This window comes from Camponotus vicinus, unplaced genomic scaffold (genome assembly GCF_025532165.1).
Source record: "Camponotus vicinus isolate PSW18456_S1 unplaced genomic scaffold, iyCamVici1.0 SCAF_6, whole genome shotgun sequence".
Lineage (NCBI taxonomy): Eukaryota > Metazoa > Arthropoda > Insecta > Hymenoptera > Formicidae > Camponotus > Camponotus vicinus.
In genome coordinates this window covers 13,469,841-13,487,760 of record NW_028141978.1, presented here as the reverse complement: position 1 = coordinate 13,487,760, position 17,920 = coordinate 13,469,841, and the positions used below count along the sequence as shown (strand labels likewise).

Here is a 17,920-nt window from a genome sequence, read left to right as displayed (position 1 = left end):
ATTTATGATACTATAATAGTTTTACAATAAATTCTCACGAAATTTTATCTCTTAAAGCAATTGCAAGCAATGGTCGAAAAATTAAAAATATTTTTATTGGATTTATATATTTTTCATTACATAAATAATATTTTTTTTCCATTTACAATGAGCAACTTTAACATATTTTTTCATAAAAGTTGATTATAAAAAATATACAATTAACGCATTTCAGTGATCTTTCTATTATTCTCTCTCTCTTTATGTCTCTTTCTATTTAGGATTAACATTTAGAATAACAAGATAATTATCAATTTTGTCGGAGAATTACTACCATTTATTGTGTAATACATATGAAGAATCAAAGAAACAATAAACAGAATAATCTTAATTTAACAATTAAGAATATCAACATTAAGGGACGATGGTTATAAATATATTGTTATTATTCATATTTATTTTATCGATATATTATTATTACGTACATTATGGAAAAAAAGGTCGACTCCTTCATCTTTTACCGGGACCCCCGAGCGTTCCGATTTTCGGCAATATATTCCAGCTCCCACTTTCAGCAGGCAAGTACAAACTGTCTACTCTATTTAATTGACAAATAACTCATCATTTATGCATACATACACAAGCAAAAATATTAAAACCATAAATCCGTTGCTCTGAAACGTATACTTATCAAGATTATTATTAAACATGCAGATTACATATCGGAGCACTTCTCTTTGGAATAATCATTTGTAATTAACTTTTTTAATTATTTTTCTATTTTCAATATAAAGATGCGCTAATATTGAAAATAACAATAAAATTAGTTGTACTAAAATTTTTCGATAATTAAAAATTAAATCAAAATTGGCAAATTAGAGACACAGCACGGTAGTTGGTGTGCAAGAGAGAAACAATACTTCCTTCCTTCTGATTATTCGTGTACTTCAAATTAAATATAATTATATTAACAAAAATGAACGTTTAGAATGATCTTTTGATCCTTCTTCAGTGCGACGTTAACAATATGCGAGACAAAGTGTTGCACATGACTCATCAAATTATAAAAATATCTGTTCTTGATGCATTGATTAGTAGAACGCATACGTGTTAGATTGTATCCCGCAGATATCTGGTAAGCACATGTTTCAAATAATTCTTCAAATTATTGTAATATGCCAATGTGTTAAATCTAACAAATCAAGTGAAAATATGAATACAAGGAAATATTACGTAATATGCGTAATATACGAAATATACGTAAATTAACTCTTTATACTTTAATTACTAGTCAGAGAAACATGACTCATCAGATTCGGCGCTTTTTACAAATTGATAATGATATGTCGTTGTGTATCTCTCATGTTGACTTAAGATTCAATGATGGAATTAGACATATTTCTTTCAATTTGCTATTTTATTGTAGGTATGTGGATAACTTTGGCGATTCCTTCTTCTATGTTCAATGAGGTCTTGGATATCTTCAACTCTTTTCATCCGAGATTTTAGTTTACAATGGAAGAAGGAATAATAAACTTAATTTCTTTGATGTTACGATAGTCGTGAACAATAATTTAATTGAATTTGAGATCATAAACCCACTTTTTCTGGGAGATATCTAAATTAAAAATGGAATCATTCACTATGCTATAAGAGAGGAATAATTGTAGGATTGGTGGATTCTTATTGTCACATCCCAGTGCCTTATTATTGTCACATCTCAGATTTCACTAAAAATACTTTGAGCTGATAATCAGTATTTCCTTGGATAATGGTGATCCTCTGGCTTACATTTTCAATGTAATACGAGAACATTTGAGGTTACTATTAGCCAAGAATCAAACAAATTTAGAGTTTAATGAGAACCTTTAAAGAACCCTCTTGATATTTCACAATACCTTACATATCAACAATAATATTCGGAACAATTTAAATGAATTCTTAGCGATCATGACACAGGATTATCTTATTTTGACCTACATAAATTTCAGTTAGTTTTGTCATAAAAACATAATGCTAAAAGATTCATGCAGCAATATATAAAGTCTCATGCAATGATTGCGAAGCGTCATATGTCGGTTAGATTAGTAGACAAATAAAAAAACGAATTTCGGGATACCGAAAGTATATCCAGAGTAATACTTCGCAATTTTTAGTCATAACCAATCATAGACTCAAATTTGGTCATGATTTTAATTGGGGAGAATCTGAAATTTTGGACAGAGAGTCCTGATTTGACAAAAGATTTGTCTCTGAAATACTGTTTATCAAACGACAAAAAATAGCTTGAATTTGCAGAGTAATATAGAGGACTTGCATCACGCATTTGCAACGATAATCGACAATTTATCGAAAATATGAGATGTTTGTTCACATATTTATATGTTTGTTAATATAAGTCAACCGAGTTTGTCCTCGGTTGAGTCTATGTTTACTTCCTACCAACCGAAGACATATTTATACATTATATCATCGAATCTTTAGCCAACTTGAAAGATACATAATGGTATAGTTAAACAGTTAATTAACACTACAATTGCCAACAATATATTGTAACACGTGTCTTCAAGCGTATTTGATCTATCGTATTTTGAGCCACCATATTGATTTTTTCAGAAGATAGTTCATATTATCATCTGAAAGCAGACTTCTAGATGGCGTTACTAACGCTGGTACAAATTTTAACAAAGGAGTTTACAGACACTGGATTTAACACATTGGCACATGACAGTACAATAATTTGAAGAATTATTTGAAATAATGTAAAATGTGCTGCCGGATATCTGCAAGATATAATTTAACGCTATCTACACTACGTTATTCTAACGTTATCTAACGAAGACAGATATTTTTATAATTTAATGTGTCATTGTATAACACTTTGTAACGCATATTATTAAAGTTGCACTGAAGGGGGATCAAAAGATCATCCAAAACGTTCGCTTTTGTTAGTGTAATTATATTTAATTTAAAGTATACGAATAATCAGAAGGAAAGAAATGTTGTTTCTTTCTTGCACTCGAACTACTGCGCTGCGTTTCTAATTTGCCAATTTTGATTTAATTTTTAATTATTATTATTCGAAATAATTTTCAAATTTATTCAATTTTATTTAATTTTATTTAATTTCTGTATCGATATTTATAATATATTTTTTAGTGGAACAATGGAAATTATTGTGTACACTATGTGATAAGTATTATCCTATAATGAAAGTATGGGGATTATTCGAATTTTTTGTGTCTATCCGTCATCCAGATGATCTGGAGGTAATATGGAAATTTCTGGAAATATTTAATTCTTTTTAGACATTACTTTAGCTAGAGATTTAGGAACCTTGTATTTCACAAGAAGATATTTGCTGAAAATATTTCTTAAAAACATAAAAAGGATTGATACAGAACTCTATACAGATTAGATTAAAATATGAGATACAATTAATAAATTATTTGTGCATCTGAGATTGAATGCTATAATAAATAAATGTTTCCGGTGATTTTAGAAGATATTAAGCAGCACTAAGCACATCGAGAAAAGTCGTTTATATAATATATTACATCCCTGGTTCGGCACAGGTCTCCTCACCAGTACAGGTAACATAACACTGTTAACATACAAACTTTTTTATTACAGTTTATTGTCGTATATTATAAGGGAGTATTCTAGTCTAGCGAGTCGGATTTTTTTGGATATTTTGCAAGTATTTGATATGAAAAATATGCCTACAAAAAGATTTCCAATTTACAAAATTGACACAGTTATAGCACAGTTATAGCTCCCCGGTAGAGAGCGATCTCCGGCGCGCACTCGGCATTCGGGCCGCACGGTGCACAATAGAGCATTGTGTCGGCATTTATATTTCGGCTAGATTCGGCTAGTGAATTGCTGGAACGTTATTTAAGAGAAACACAAAATAACAACTAAAATTTTTTGAATTTATTGACTTTTGGACTTTTGCTCCAAAACATCTTCATTCTGGAGCAAAGATTGAAGTATAGCAACTTTTCTTATTATCTTCAATAAAGGATTTATACCGATTTTGAAAGTTACGAACTTAATGAGTCACTATTGGTCACAGCAAGCGAAGATGCAAATTCTCGGAACGAAGCTCGTATTACCCGCTCGAAACGGCGTTAAACTGATTTCGTTAGAGACGAAAAACTAAATCGCAGGGAAGAGAGAACAGCTCAGTAGGACTTTTATGAGCAGGAGAAAGGTCCCTTGTATGGCCTTGCACTAGCTTGATTGTAAGTAAAATTATCTCTATGTAATCAAAGTGAAAATCTGTAAATACTTTTTTTGCTTCTCATGATATCTTATGATATCTTATGATGTCTCAAAAACCGGTTGATCAATTTGATATGAGTTGATCAATCAAATATGTACACATCTTCAGCATAAATATAGTTAAAGCCCCTCCCAAAATCAAGTCAAAATATTATTTTTTTAATTTTTACAGCTTTTTAATGGTGAAAAAGAATGGCAAAAATCGAAATTTAATTTTCTAAATGACATTTTTTTAAATTTTCAATATTTTCTTCATTTCGATATCTATAGCCAAACTCATACTAATTAAAAATCTCTCTGGTTTTTTTGTTTTAGATTTTAGAAGCAGAACAGCCAGAATCATAAGAGCCATGGACTTTGGAGCCAAATTTTTTTTTATTATCTTATTCAATTTTGTGTACCGCACTTATTTATAATTATTATTTAGTAAAAAAATTTTGAAATATACTTCAAGTATGTACATATAAATTTTTGGGATGCGGTGAGAAAAACCGCATCTAAAAAAAACACACTTTTTTTTAAAAAAATTTGCAAAAATAGCATACAAAAATTCGGCTTCTAGACTAGAATACCCCTTTAATATCCCCTTGTATGAACATAACAACGCAAAGTTGAAAACAAATAATGAAGTAAATAAATAAAAAAATAATAGGAATTGCTATACTGGTCGAAACGTTAAAGTTGTAAAAAATAAAATTAAATAAATCCGGTCGGAGATGACGCAAACTTGATTTTATAAAGTAACGGAATTTTCGTGTGACAAATAAATTACTCATTGTACAAACACGCACTCAATTTCAATAAGACTCACATCCTGTTGAAATAATTTTTCTCACTTTCACTCGAAATACTTAATACTTAATTATTTCGGTTGCACTGAAGTTTGTTATCAATTTATCTCTATCACAAAAAATCAAATAACTACAATGAAATATTACAATTAGATTTAAATATTATCTTTCTTAAATGGTGAACTTATATAATATAACTTATATAACTTCTCGTTTTATAAATTAATAAATTTAAAAGAAACCTGCAAATGAAATCATATCGAGAGATAATTTTGCCGATAATACATATATTCTCAACTAACTAAAAGTAATAGAGATAATCTCTCTATAAGATATTTCGGTTAAAAATTTTCAAATGTAAATCAAACATCATTATGTGACAGACATTTTTAATAAATTTTAGTATATGTTTTATTTATCAATCTATATAGATTTAAATTTTTATTTATGTTTTTATATTTTTTTATGATACTTACGCTCATATTTTATAATATTTTTGTATTGACATTGATGAAACAAGGACCTGAATTAGGCCGATACGTTTGTATCTCGATCTTTTATTTGATTTATTATAATTTAATATGAATTATTGATAATAATTGCATATTTTTTTGTTACGCTCGTACATCAGCGCTTGGTTTTTAACCTTCTGCAATTTGTTTTTGATATAAAGATTTAATTACAAAATAATAATTAAATTGAAGTTAATACTTTCAATACTTACCTTTTGTAATAATTTTATGAGAAGATATATTTAAAGGATTATAAAAGAATTTTGCGATATAAAAAGAAAAACGTAGAATAATATTGTTATTTAATAATGGGCAGTAAACATTAAACTAATGTGTAAGAGAGACACTATAATATGTATAAATCTTATATTCCAGTATTTGTATTTTATCGCATAATTTTATCTTGTTTTTGTTTCAGGCGTTAAATGGCAAGCACGGCGAAAGATATTAACTCCTGCATTCCATTTTAATATATTAAATCAGTTTGTTGATATCTTGATCAAGGAAAGTGATTGCATGACAAAATCTTTAAAGGACGTCGGAGGGACAGTTGTGAAGGATTTATTACCATTTATTAGTGAATATACCCTAAACGCGATATGTGGTAATATTCTAAATGACTATAGCTTAAGAAAAGAATTTGTTTCTACACAAAGTATCACATGCACACGCACACACACATACCGTAACGTAGACACATGCATGCATACAATGGTACAGTGAAAATAAATAATATTCGATTTTTTATTGTCAAAGCTATCAATAAAATATTCACCCGTAATAATCTTCGATTGTTCGATCTCGACACAGAGTGTGCCAGAATTCGCAGACACGAAATGCACAGCTTGACTGTCCGTGCCAAAAGAAATGACTTTTTCATTTAGCAAAAATTAGTCCGAACACTACTTTTGAAATAAAAATAATGACAGATTTATTGGTTAATAATACAATAGATGTAGATACACGTTATACACTGAGAGAGAAGCACGCCATATTGTTACTCAAGATTTCTTTTTCACAGATATCTGCACTCTCTTGTGCACGTCGCTCGCGTCTGCGTAATGCACAGGAAACTAACGATGCATGGATTAATTGCGCGCATAGATTAAATAGATTTCTAACACTCCTCCTATCGATGCGCTCAATTCATGCTATATATACTAACTTAAATTTAATAAATCCATACAATGTACATGCTTATCCTTAGACAATGCTTTGGTTAATATATCAGCCTTCATTTGCTCACTTTTCAAATAAGTGATTTTTATTTCTCCATTATCGCTCGCTTCGCGTGAAAAATGGTATCTAATTGCAATGTGCTTACTTTTTCCGTGAAAAACGCAATTTTTGCTTAATTGAATCGCGCTCTGATTATCACAATGCACTGTTGTCGCATCATCAACTAAATCAGAATAGCCCATATGTTTTATTAATCGTCTCATATAGATTGTTTCTTTCGCCACCTCAGATAACGCCATATACTCCGCTTCCATCGTTGAAAGCGCGACAGATCTTTGCTTTTTGGCTTCCCACGCAATGGGTCCATTAGCTAACATAAGAACGTAACCTGAGCATGATCGCCGATCATCCATATCTCCAGCCCAATCTGAGTCTACGTACGCTTTTAATTTTTCATTATTAGATTCGGTGTATATAATCCCGCAATTTAATGTTCCTTGTAAATATCGTAACACTCGCTTTGCTAATTTCCAATGAGTGGGGCCAGGATTTGTACAAAAACGACTAAGCGCACTAGCTACAAATGCTAAATCTGGTCGCGTCGCATTTGACAAGTAAATTAACGCGCCTACTAGCTCCCTATACGGTACATTTTGCATTTGAATTCTTTCTTCATTCGTTTGCGGACTTGATTGTTTCGTCAATACGGTACTAATTTCTATTGGGGTAGCTACAGGTTTACATTCTGTCATATTAAATTTATTAAGCAAAGATTGTATATACTTAGTTTGTGTTAGCTTAATATTACCGGTTGGACCTTTTCTAGTAACATTAATTCCGAGTATATTCGATACCGGTCCTAAATCTTCCATTTTAAAATTTTTCATTAATTTATCTTTAATACTTTGTAAACTTTTCAATCTAGAAGCAACTATCAACAAATCATCAACATACTGTTACTATTACGCGATCTTGTGGACTTTCTCCTAACACGTATACGCAAGGATCTATATTTGACCTTTTTAGATCTACTTTTGATAAATACTTATCTAATTTTGTGTACCAGGCTCGTCCAGCCTGTTTCAGTCCATATAACGGTTTCTTTAACCGACACACTTTGTCCTGCTTGTTTTCCATTTCGAACATCTCGGGTTGCTCCATGTAGACTTCTTCCTGTAGATCCCCTTGCACGTAGGCCGCAATGACGTCCATTTGATGCACGTGTAGCTTCTTTTGCACAGCTACAGCTAGGAGGGTACGTATGGTTTCACGGGCCACCGGAGCAAAAACTTCTTCATAGTCAATTCCTGCTCTTTGCTCGTGTCCTCGAGCGACCAACCTAGCCTTATATTTGTCCACAGATCCGTCCTGATTTTTTTTTAGCTTAAAAACCCATTTGTTGGTTAAAATTTTCTTATTTGCCGGTCTGTCCGTTAGCTCCCACGTATTGTTTTCGACTAACGTATCGTATTCCGTCCGCATCGCAGCTAGTCATGCTTCTCTGTCTTCTCGCTGTTGAACTTCACTCACATTTGATGGCTCTTCGGTATCATCTTTATGTTGTTATGATACTTCGTGGAATAGTTTTCTTGGTCTTCCAGGTTTTCCTGTTAATATCCTTTTCGGCCGACCCGGCCCTCTTTTCGTTTGTTTTTGTCCAGGCGTCTCATCTCACACGTATGGTCTTCTGTTTCTGAATCTTCTTGATGTTCTTCATCGTCGCTGTCCGCAATTGCATTTTGCTCTGGAGTATGAAGATCTTCTTGTCTCATTTCGTCTCTCGGTATTTTCTTTTCTTTGTTTAATTCCAAATTAATAGGAATTTCTAACATTTCGTTTGTGTTTTCGTTTGTGCTTCCTTCTTCTGAAATTACATTCTCAAGAAAACGTACATCGCGACTTTTTATTATGGTTTTTGTTCTCGGACACCAGAGTCTGTATGCCTTCGATTCGCTTGAGTATCCTACCATTATCAGGGACTTTCCTTTTGCTTCAAATTTATTACTTTTTACGCCTTTTTGTAATGCGATTGCCTTTGTTCCGAAAATACGCATGAAGCCTAAGTACGGTTTCCGTTGATTCCACATTTCGAACGGGGTTTTATTATCTAGAGCTTTCGTGGGGCATCTATTCCTTATGAAGCTTGCGGTATTTATAGCTTCTGCCCACAGGCTGAGCGGCAACTTCGCCTGAAGCAGCATGCAGCGGGCCATCTCTACGTGCGGTTCGCACGTTCTGCCACGCCATTCTGCTGCGGAGTATGTTCCACTGTCAGCTGTCTTCTTATTCCTTCGGATTCCAGTAGATCTGTAAATTCTCGTGATAGGTATTCTTTGGCATTATCCGTTCGCAATACTTTTATATTTTGCCCTGTTTCGGATTTCATTCGTCGCATATAATTTTTAAATGCATTTATTATCTCCGAACGTTTCTTTAAAATAACGACTTCTGTATACCTTGTCTTGTCATCAATGAAAGTTGCGAAATATCTTGCACCTCCGAGCGATGTTGTGCGCATTGGTCCGCATATATCCGAATGCACAACTCCAAGTACGTCCTTCGCCCTGTTCTCTGAAAGTTTGAATGGTAATTGATGTATCTTACCCAAATGACATACTTCGCAGTCAAAATTTTCTTCTCTTGTGTTTACGTTAAGACCAATCGCCATTTCGTTAGTTGTTATTTTCTTCAAGTCGTTGAGATTTAAATGGCCAAGCCTCTCGTGCCATAACTTGAGTTTACTCGTTGAATTTTTCATTAAAGATGACGCATGCGCTTTGGATGATGATTCAATCTCATCTATAACATATATTTCACCGTTACGTTTTGCTATCATGGCTACAGAGTTATCCGGACGCTTCACTTTCGCGCAATTTTTATAAAAAGTCACTGTATAATTTTTGTCAGTCATTTGTGATACGGATAGCAAATTATTTCGAAACTCGGGAACGAACATCGTATCACACAGTTTAATTTTGTTCGTAGCACTTCCTTGTAGCTTCACGTTCAGTTTTATCTCACCCGAACCGGTAGACTTTACGCATTGTTCTGTTGCAGTGTACACTTTTCGCGTTTTGTTATCTGTAAATGTATGGAATTTTTCCGGATTGTAACACATGTGCTTTGTAGCACCACTATCGAGACACCACTTTGCCGACTTGAACGAATCAGCGTTCATCATAACTGCTGGCATGGCATCTTCTACATTTTTGACTGAATTCTCCTTTTTCTTAGCTCTGCAATTAATTGCTTTGTGTCCAGTTTTGCCACAATTATAACAACTTCCGTCGAATTTTTGCGTGAGCTGCTTCGAATGATTTTTCCTTGCATTTCGAGGATCGTGGTTGACTCTTCTTTTCTCCTTCACAGACAGCGCGTTATTGTCATTTTCGTTCTTACCGACCTGCTCAAGATGTCTCGCTTCTTGCTCGATCAACTTCGATTTCAATGATTCCACTGTCGGTAAATCGTCACGTGACTCGATGGCTATGCAGAAGCTCTCGTATTCGGATGGTAACGAAGTTAACAACATCACGGACTGTAAATCTTGAGGAATTTTCATTCCAGCCTCTTCAAGCTGCTCAATTTTTCGTTGAAAAGAATGCACATATTCTGTCATTGTTTGACTCGAATCCTTTTTCAGCCGATATATTTGCTTACAAGATGGCTTTCCTCATCGGTCCTTTTGACTCGTGCATATTTTCTAGACTCTTCCATGCCGCAGCAGAGGATTCCGTCTTCTTTATGTGATTCAACTGATTTGTTGATACACACAACAAAATCATTGCCAACGCTTTGCCGTCTTTAGTTTCCCACGTGGCCTGATTCTCCGCCGTCTTCTCAATTCTCTCACACATGTAGTCCCATAGATCGTTGCAGATCAGTACACTGAGAAAAAAATTTTGTAAAAACATTGAAAATTTTGTTGAATTAACTAAATCCGGCGGTCACGGGCTGCCAACAGCATATTCATATATACAGGCCGAATAATAAGATTACATAATTGTTTGAAATAATGAAAAGTAGTTAATTGAACTAAATATTATTTTAGATCAACTGAAATAGATGTAGTGAGAACTAGAAATCTGTTTGGGCGAAGTAAATGAGTTGTTCTTCTGTGTATATGTTTCAATGTTTTGAGCGAATATATAATCCTTATGACAATATATCCATTAAAAACAGAATAATTTTTCGTCAAGTTAGCTAACTACTAAATTTTTATTTTAATGTCATTTCTCAAAAACTTGATCGATTTAATGTTCTCTGTATATAGATACATATATGATGGAATTAAAAAAAAATTAACCGTTTGCTTAATTACATGGAGCTCTGGAGCTCCTTGCAAAAGCTATAGGAGATGCGGCTATAATATCGCTCTTTAATCGGTAAGCCGTGATTCGTGGGACCTGTGTCGCGGCCTTATATTACTGTCTTAGATGAATGTCACTTTCGGGTTAGGCGTTTTCCTTTTCGCCATCTAGAGACGAGGCGTGAAGCTCGTGGAAGTATATGAATATTATCGTATTTAATTCAATTAATTTTGGTCTTGAAATGATACAACAATGTCGAGAAAATTCAATACAATAATTGATTCAATTAACTAAATGTATAAATTGTATTTAATTGTTTTATGATTTCTCTCAAATCATTATTTCGTTACATCAAGTTCAGACTATTAGTTGTAATATATCTTGTATCTAACTGAAGATTTAGTTCATCGTAACATGCGAACAAGATTAATAAAATGGAATATTTGATTATTTCAAACCATCAAAATTGTTTTTCCAAATTTTTTAGTTTAACAATATGTGCAGTTACTCAGATTTTGATTCAGTTCATTCAACATATCTTTTTAGTTCCAGTAACACATAATGGTGTTCATGCAACTATACCCATTCAACTAATTGATTCAAGTGTCTCAATCACTTATTTTGTTAATTAAAACACATTTTTTGTTATTTAGACAATTTTAGCATTGAATTAACAAAATAGAAGTCAACTAAAGTTATTTATTTAATTCAACAATTCCTTTTTCTCAGTGTACGCTACGCATTTGCACTTTCCACGATCCATAGTTTGTTTCGGTTAATTTTTCGATGCTGTTCATATTTCCGATTGAAGCCATCTTTACTTTCACTTAATTTTTTTTTTTTTTTTTTAACCGAACGCGCAGTAGAATCACTCTGGGCCCATAATCTGACAGATTTATTGGTTAATAATACAATAGATGTAGATACACGTTATACACTGAGAGAGAAACACGCCATATTGTTACTCAAGATTTCTTTTTCACAGATATCTGCACTCTCTTGTGCACGTCGCTCGCGTCTGCGTAATGCACAGGAAACTAACGATGCATGGATTAATTGCGCGCATAGATCAAATAGATTTCTAACAAATAACTTTAAGCTAACGAATGAATGCTCTAGGCCAGATAGGCAGTTGAATCAGGTATGGTGTACTGCATGATATTAGGAAAGTCGGATTTTTCGCGCGTAGTAATGACGATTAACCAGCGATGTATTAATTTATAGACGGAAGAAATTTGGCAGACTCAAGCAAACTCATCTAACTGTTTCAATTGAGTGATTAATAGCGATTATTATTTTGAATTTGTGATTTTAAGTTCAATGAAGTTGAGAGATTGAAAGTATATAATTCCCATACCTTCTATAAAAAATATTTTTTATTTATTTATATTTTCAACAAATGTGTTTTGTTTAACAAATCCTTTAATTAATAGTTCCAGTTTAAAAAGTAATATTTAAACGCACTTTTGCCAGAGGAAAAAGTTGTTTCTGCTGGCATGGACAATCATACTGTACATTTTATGTCCACGATTTCTGGAAACTCTGTATAATAAATACATTTTAGAAACTGCCATGGGCGTCTCTCTGCAAAAATTCGGCGAATTCCAACAACAGTATCGAAATGCAATTCACGAAATAATTGAATTGTTAGTTTATAGGTAATTTAATACATGAAAGTATAATAAATAATTGTGTGACATATCTATGATCCTTCATTATAATGATATAGCTATACATTTTGAAAATTAGATTGATTATTAAAGTCATGCGAAGGTGAACAACTATTTATATCAATGTTAATATAAATATCGATTTGTTTAAGCCCGTAATTAGCAATTAAAATGTATTGTGCGTGCTCCATTAAATGTTTTATTTCGAATTGCTTTCAATCTTGAAACTATTGAAAAATTAAGAAAAATGAATTGTGTGGGCAAAATTTGTAGATTAAAAAATATTTAGCTTTGATAAAAAAATATTTAGCTAAAACGAAAATACAATGCTTTTAGAAGGATCTACATAACTTTTTCACACATAGTTTTAAATTTTTCATATATTGTCTATAATTTATGATTATTTAGAGTTAAGATTACTCTATTACTTCATGATGGCTTTAAATAAGGCTTTACAAAATAATAACATTATTATTGATATTATATAACTTAATGAATTTCGGTTTAGAGGATTAAGGCCTTGGTTGTATAATGATTTAGCATTCTTACTATCGCCACAAGGAAGAAAACAAAAAAAAATCTTGAAGATATTGCATGGATTTACAGAAAAAGTACGTTATAAGTCATGTTATCTCAAGTCCTTCAAACGCTTTTAAACATTATAATAAATCTCATAATATTAATAACATATTACATTATTAATATTTATAATGTAATACGATATGCCTTTGCTATTTAATACAAAAATTAAATATTTCGTGTATAGATTATCGCGGAAAGAAAACTTTATCATGATCGCACGAGTAATCGATTCTTAAAAAATCTTGGAGATGATAAAGAGATGGAGGCAGAAGATATCGAAGTATTTGGAAGTATGTAAGAAATCAGAGCTTCTAACTTAAATTCAATTTCGCAATCTAAAATTATAAATTATACTTGCACTAAATTGAACTATTTACACTAAATATATATATAATGACACGAAATGATGCGTTATATGTCCGCTATAAAAATAAATTTTGCTATTTTTAAGAATTACTATTTGTGAGGAAGTTTAAATTTTAAACGAGAACAATGTTTTATAGTTAAAGCGGGATATATAAAAATGTGATAATCGTTAATATCCCTTGCTTATTTCTAGTTAAAAAGAAACGGCTAGCCATGTTGGACCTTTTAATAGCGGCTTCACGAGAAAGTTCTTTAACTGATTTGGACATAAGAGAGGAAGTCGATACTTTCATGTTTGAAGTACGTATATGTAATATTTTTTTTTATTTTTTGTACATATTATCTAAGCACATAAAACAATATGATGATCTGATTACAGGGTCATGATACTACAGCAGCGGGCATAATGTTTGCTTTGTTATTATTAGCTGAACACAAAGATGTTCAGGTACATCTCAATATTTTATGATATATTATATAAATTGCAATTTTTATTTAAAGTAATACAAATATCAAGTTTTTCTTTACAGTGTATTTTTCTATACGTAAATCAATATATAAAAATTCCGAAAAAATTAAAACATCTCAAAACAAATATGAACAATATGTTTTGATTTATTACAAATTTATTTATATTTATGCATATAAAAAAAATTGAAAAATATATTTTAATTATTATTATTGATGTCATAGGAACGTGTGAGGGTTGAAGTTAATACTATAATGCAAGAGAATGGAGGGAAACTTACCATGAAATCATTGCAAAATTTATCATATTTAGACAGATGTTTAAAAGAAGCGCTACGTTTGTATCCCAGCGTGTTTTTAATATTACGAAATACTGCGGAAGATGTAAAACTACGTAATTAATCACTTTATGTCACATAACACAAAGCATATATTATCAAACGTAAAATTTAGTATATTATATTACATTTTAAAAATACAATATTATGTACATTTTATTTTTCTCAAAAAATTCTTATTTTTGAAATTTTAATTTTTTATTTTAAATTTTGAAATTTTGTAATACTTTTCAGATTCATATGTTGTACCTGCTGGAACGAACTTACATCTTAATATTTACGGGGTTCACAGAGATCCTAATTTTTGGCCAAATCCAGAAGTATTTGATCCAGATAGATTCTTGCCCGAAAAGATACGGAATCGTCATCCTTATTCCTATTTACCATTCAGCGCAGGACCAAGAAATTGCATAGGTAAATTGGTTGGGATTTTCATTTCTCTTCATGCTGATAGTTTTTGAGAGACTTCGAATTTTATGTATTATTAGGTCAACGATTCGGTATGTTGGAATTGAAGGCTATGATAGCTCCTTTGGTGCACAATTTTTATTTGGAGCCCGTTGAGTATTTAAAGGATATTCAACTGAAGGCCGATATAATACTTCGTCCTTCTCATCCGGTTCATATGAGATTTATCTCCATCAAATGCAAATAGTCGTTTAAAACTAACTCAAATACTATATGAATGTAAGATGTGCAAATTGCGAGAAAATCTTTATATTATATATGCAATTATAAACAAAATATATACTGTATATGTACATTATATTTAATTATAAAAATATGGAGATAGATATTGTTTGCTAACAAATATATAGAAAATTTTTAACATTTTTAAAATTTAAAAATCATTATGGTTCTTATTTAAAAAGTAATTATTTGACTAGAAAGTGATCTCTGCAAGAAGTAGGAGTTATATACGTCGATTTAACTTCGTTTACCTTGATGCGCCAATCTTTGTTCAGGATTAAAATAGTCAAAGCCTTTTTGTAGGATCTTTGAAGCTACAGTTAGATTTTTGTGGACTGTCAATAGGGCTGTCTCATCTGCGTATGTTGCGGTCATTACACGGACGTTTATAATTACTAAATCCGCAGTATATTGTAAGTACACTGGGCCAAGCACGCTGCTCTGAGGAATTACACCGTAAAGTTGAGAGACCGCGTCTTGTTTCATAAAATATCGAGCTTAAAGGTAAGATTGTAGATTATTAAAATAATGGATTGACAGATTTTGTTTCATCTTGTAGGATAGTAGGATAATATGATAGTAAAATAACGGATTGATAGATTTTGTTTTATCTTATATTGCAATTCGCCAGACTCTATCAAACTCTATCAATCTGAAAAATATCAAGAAAGACTTTAGAGCATTAACTTTTTGCGGCGATTCCGGCGATAATGAGATTATTATATATTATATAATTATATAGAATGAGAGAAAATGAAAAAGATTGGAAAAGAATAAAAAGAAATATGAGAATATGAGTAAGAAAGAGAGAACATTGTATAGAATAAGAGAAAATAAAAAAGAGCAAAGAGATGTGTAAAAATCAGAATGATTGAAAGAAAATGAAGGAAAATAAATTAAATTAAATTACAGGAAGATTAGTCAATTTTAAAATATTAATTAATTAATTTTAATATTATGTTATTAATTTTAATAACTCATAAATAATAACAATAATAATAATAATAATAATAATAATAATAATAATAATAATAATAATAATAATAGTAATAATAAATCTAAATAAATATAAATATAAATAAATTTAAATATAATAAATTTAAATATAATAATAAATATAAATAAATATTATAATATATTCTATCATTATAAACAAAAGACAATTGATCATAATATATTGACATTGATGCATCGATAAAATATTTATTTGATCTCTGATTGACTAAACAACCGCTCATGTTTTGTGAACGTTGCTAATGGATTTTTACAATCGTAAATCATAATGTTGTGATTGTCATTAGAGACAAAATCGCTTTGCATGTGTGCGTGCAAAAGTATGTGTGTAGATATTGAAAAATGTCACAACTGGTACAAGATTATCATAATTCAGAATTAGTTGCACTAATTTTATTCAAACTCAAAAGTCGCAACCGTAAATTTGCATCAATATTGTATTAGGAAAATGCTGTTAAATTTTTGATTATGACTTTAGTTTCTAAGATATTTTAATCGGAAGTTTATTTATAAAAAAATTTCGGATAAACTATTTGATAATGCTTCGATATATTGAAAATAGTGACTCTCAACGGTCTGATCCGGTTTATTTATTGTTATGTACTTGGCATCACGATACTATCGCGGCGCTTGATTAGTTTCTATGATCTTTACATATATCTTTATTATATAACATTTAAAAAGAAATTAATGGACGTTTTTCGTAGACATGTTTTCTTATCCTGTTTAAACATCTTTTTATAATTTCAAAGTTTATTTATTAAATGTAAAGCGTTCTGCACTTGTAGCAAAATGCGTTTTAATATTATACATTGCACCATAATATTAATATAATAGTATTTATATTACAATGTTTCAAAGTTAAATCTATGTAACGTTTTTGCAACCTCTCGGTGTTGTATGGGATTATACTTAAGATAAGATTATTTTTGATAATTTTATTTTATTTTACACAAACTATCAAAATTGATAGCTGATTTGACAACCACAAACATAAGTGAAGCAAGTCGCAACGCACATATCAGTATCAAAAAAAGAAGCAACGATACGCTTCGAGACTTTTGACATAATATACCTTTTTTTAGAAAGGATTAAAGAAATAGTTGTAATTACTATAAATACAGTTATTTTCAGTGTCAACTATAAATTAAAGTTATTATTACTAGGTATAAGGTTATTATTCTATTCTGAATCACAATTATGGCATACATAATAAGAATCGCCTTTGGTACAGTTATTATGGGACCAGCCCCCTTACAACATGTTACTTTCGTCCACAGTGTTACTTTTGTCTTCAGACACTTTTTTTTAGAATAAATATTATAATCTAAATATGATTCAAGACTTATCCAAATCAAACATAAAACATAAAAATTTATGAACACATTGTAAAAGAATGCACCGGCAAATAATTACGTCAATATGTACACTTTAATTAAGCTTAGATACAAAAAACTAAAACAAGAAATACTTACGTGAATAATGTAAATACACTAATTTCACTCCTGCATATGCAACCGACGCGATCGTTCTACAGCAATTAGCTGAAAAGGAAGGGGTCAGGGCGTACGCGTTTGACTATACAGGGTGTCCCAAAAGTCCCGATACGGTCGAATATTTCATAAACTATGCACTTTAGAAAGAAATGTTTCAGACAAAAGTTGTGTAGCTTGAAGGGGACCATAAGATGGTGGCAATGATTTGACCTTGGAGAGTCATTTGAAGGTCACGTGA

At 31.2% G+C, this 17,920-nt stretch overlaps 2 protein-coding genes and 1 pseudogene across 2 annotated transcripts; all 3 read left to right on the top strand.

Moving 5' to 3' along the window:
* Window positions 1–17,920, top strand: part of LOC145973611 (cytochrome P450 4C1-like) — a 108,228-nt pseudogene that overhangs the window by 772 nt on the left and 89,536 nt on the right.
* LOC145973241 (cytochrome P450 4C1-like) lies at window positions 5,888–14,145 on the top strand. Its single transcript, XM_083102484.1, has 6 exons — window positions 5,888–6,173; window positions 12,623–12,716; window positions 13,237–13,339; window positions 13,495–13,600; window positions 13,870–13,976; window positions 14,056–14,145. The coding sequence occupies exons 1-6, from the start codon at window positions 6,086–6,088 to the stop codon at window positions 14,143–14,145; spliced, it is 588 nt and encodes a 195-aa protein (XP_082958610.1). The 5' UTR covers window positions 5,888–6,085.
* Window positions 14,374–16,990, top strand: LOC145973619 (cytochrome P450 4C1-like). The gene is made up of 3 exons (XM_083103142.1): window positions 14,374–14,538; window positions 14,717–14,896; window positions 14,971–16,990. The coding sequence occupies exons 1-3, from the start codon at window positions 14,400–14,402 to the stop codon at window positions 15,135–15,137; spliced, it is 486 nt and encodes a 161-aa protein (XP_082959268.1). The 5' UTR covers window positions 14,374–14,399; the 3' UTR covers window positions 15,138–16,990.

Bases quoted from the DNA above. Each gene is read 5' to 3' on its own strand.
- LOC145973241 (XM_083102484.1), top strand. From the start codon at position 6,086: ATGACAAAATCTTTAAAGGACGTCGGAGGGACAGTTGTGAAGGATTTA. The intron at 13,340-13,494 runs GTACGTTATAAG...TTTCGTGTATAG, and splicing joins TGCATGGATTTACAGAAAAA to ATTATCGCGGAAAGAAAACT. The intron at 13,601-13,869 runs GTATGTAAGAAA...GCTTATTTCTAG, and splicing joins AGATATCGAAGTATTTGGAA to TTAAAAAGAAACGGCTAGCC.
- LOC145973619 (XM_083103142.1), top strand. From the start codon at position 14,400: ATGCAAGAGAATGGAGGGAAACTTACCATGAAATCATTGCAAAATTTA. The intron at 14,539-14,716 runs GTAATTAATCAC...AATACTTTTCAG, and splicing joins TGCGGAAGATGTAAAACTAC to ATTCATATGTTGTACCTGCT. The intron at 14,897-14,970 runs GTAAATTGGTTG...ATGTATTATTAG, and splicing joins AGGACCAAGAAATTGCATAG to GTCAACGATTCGGTATGTTG.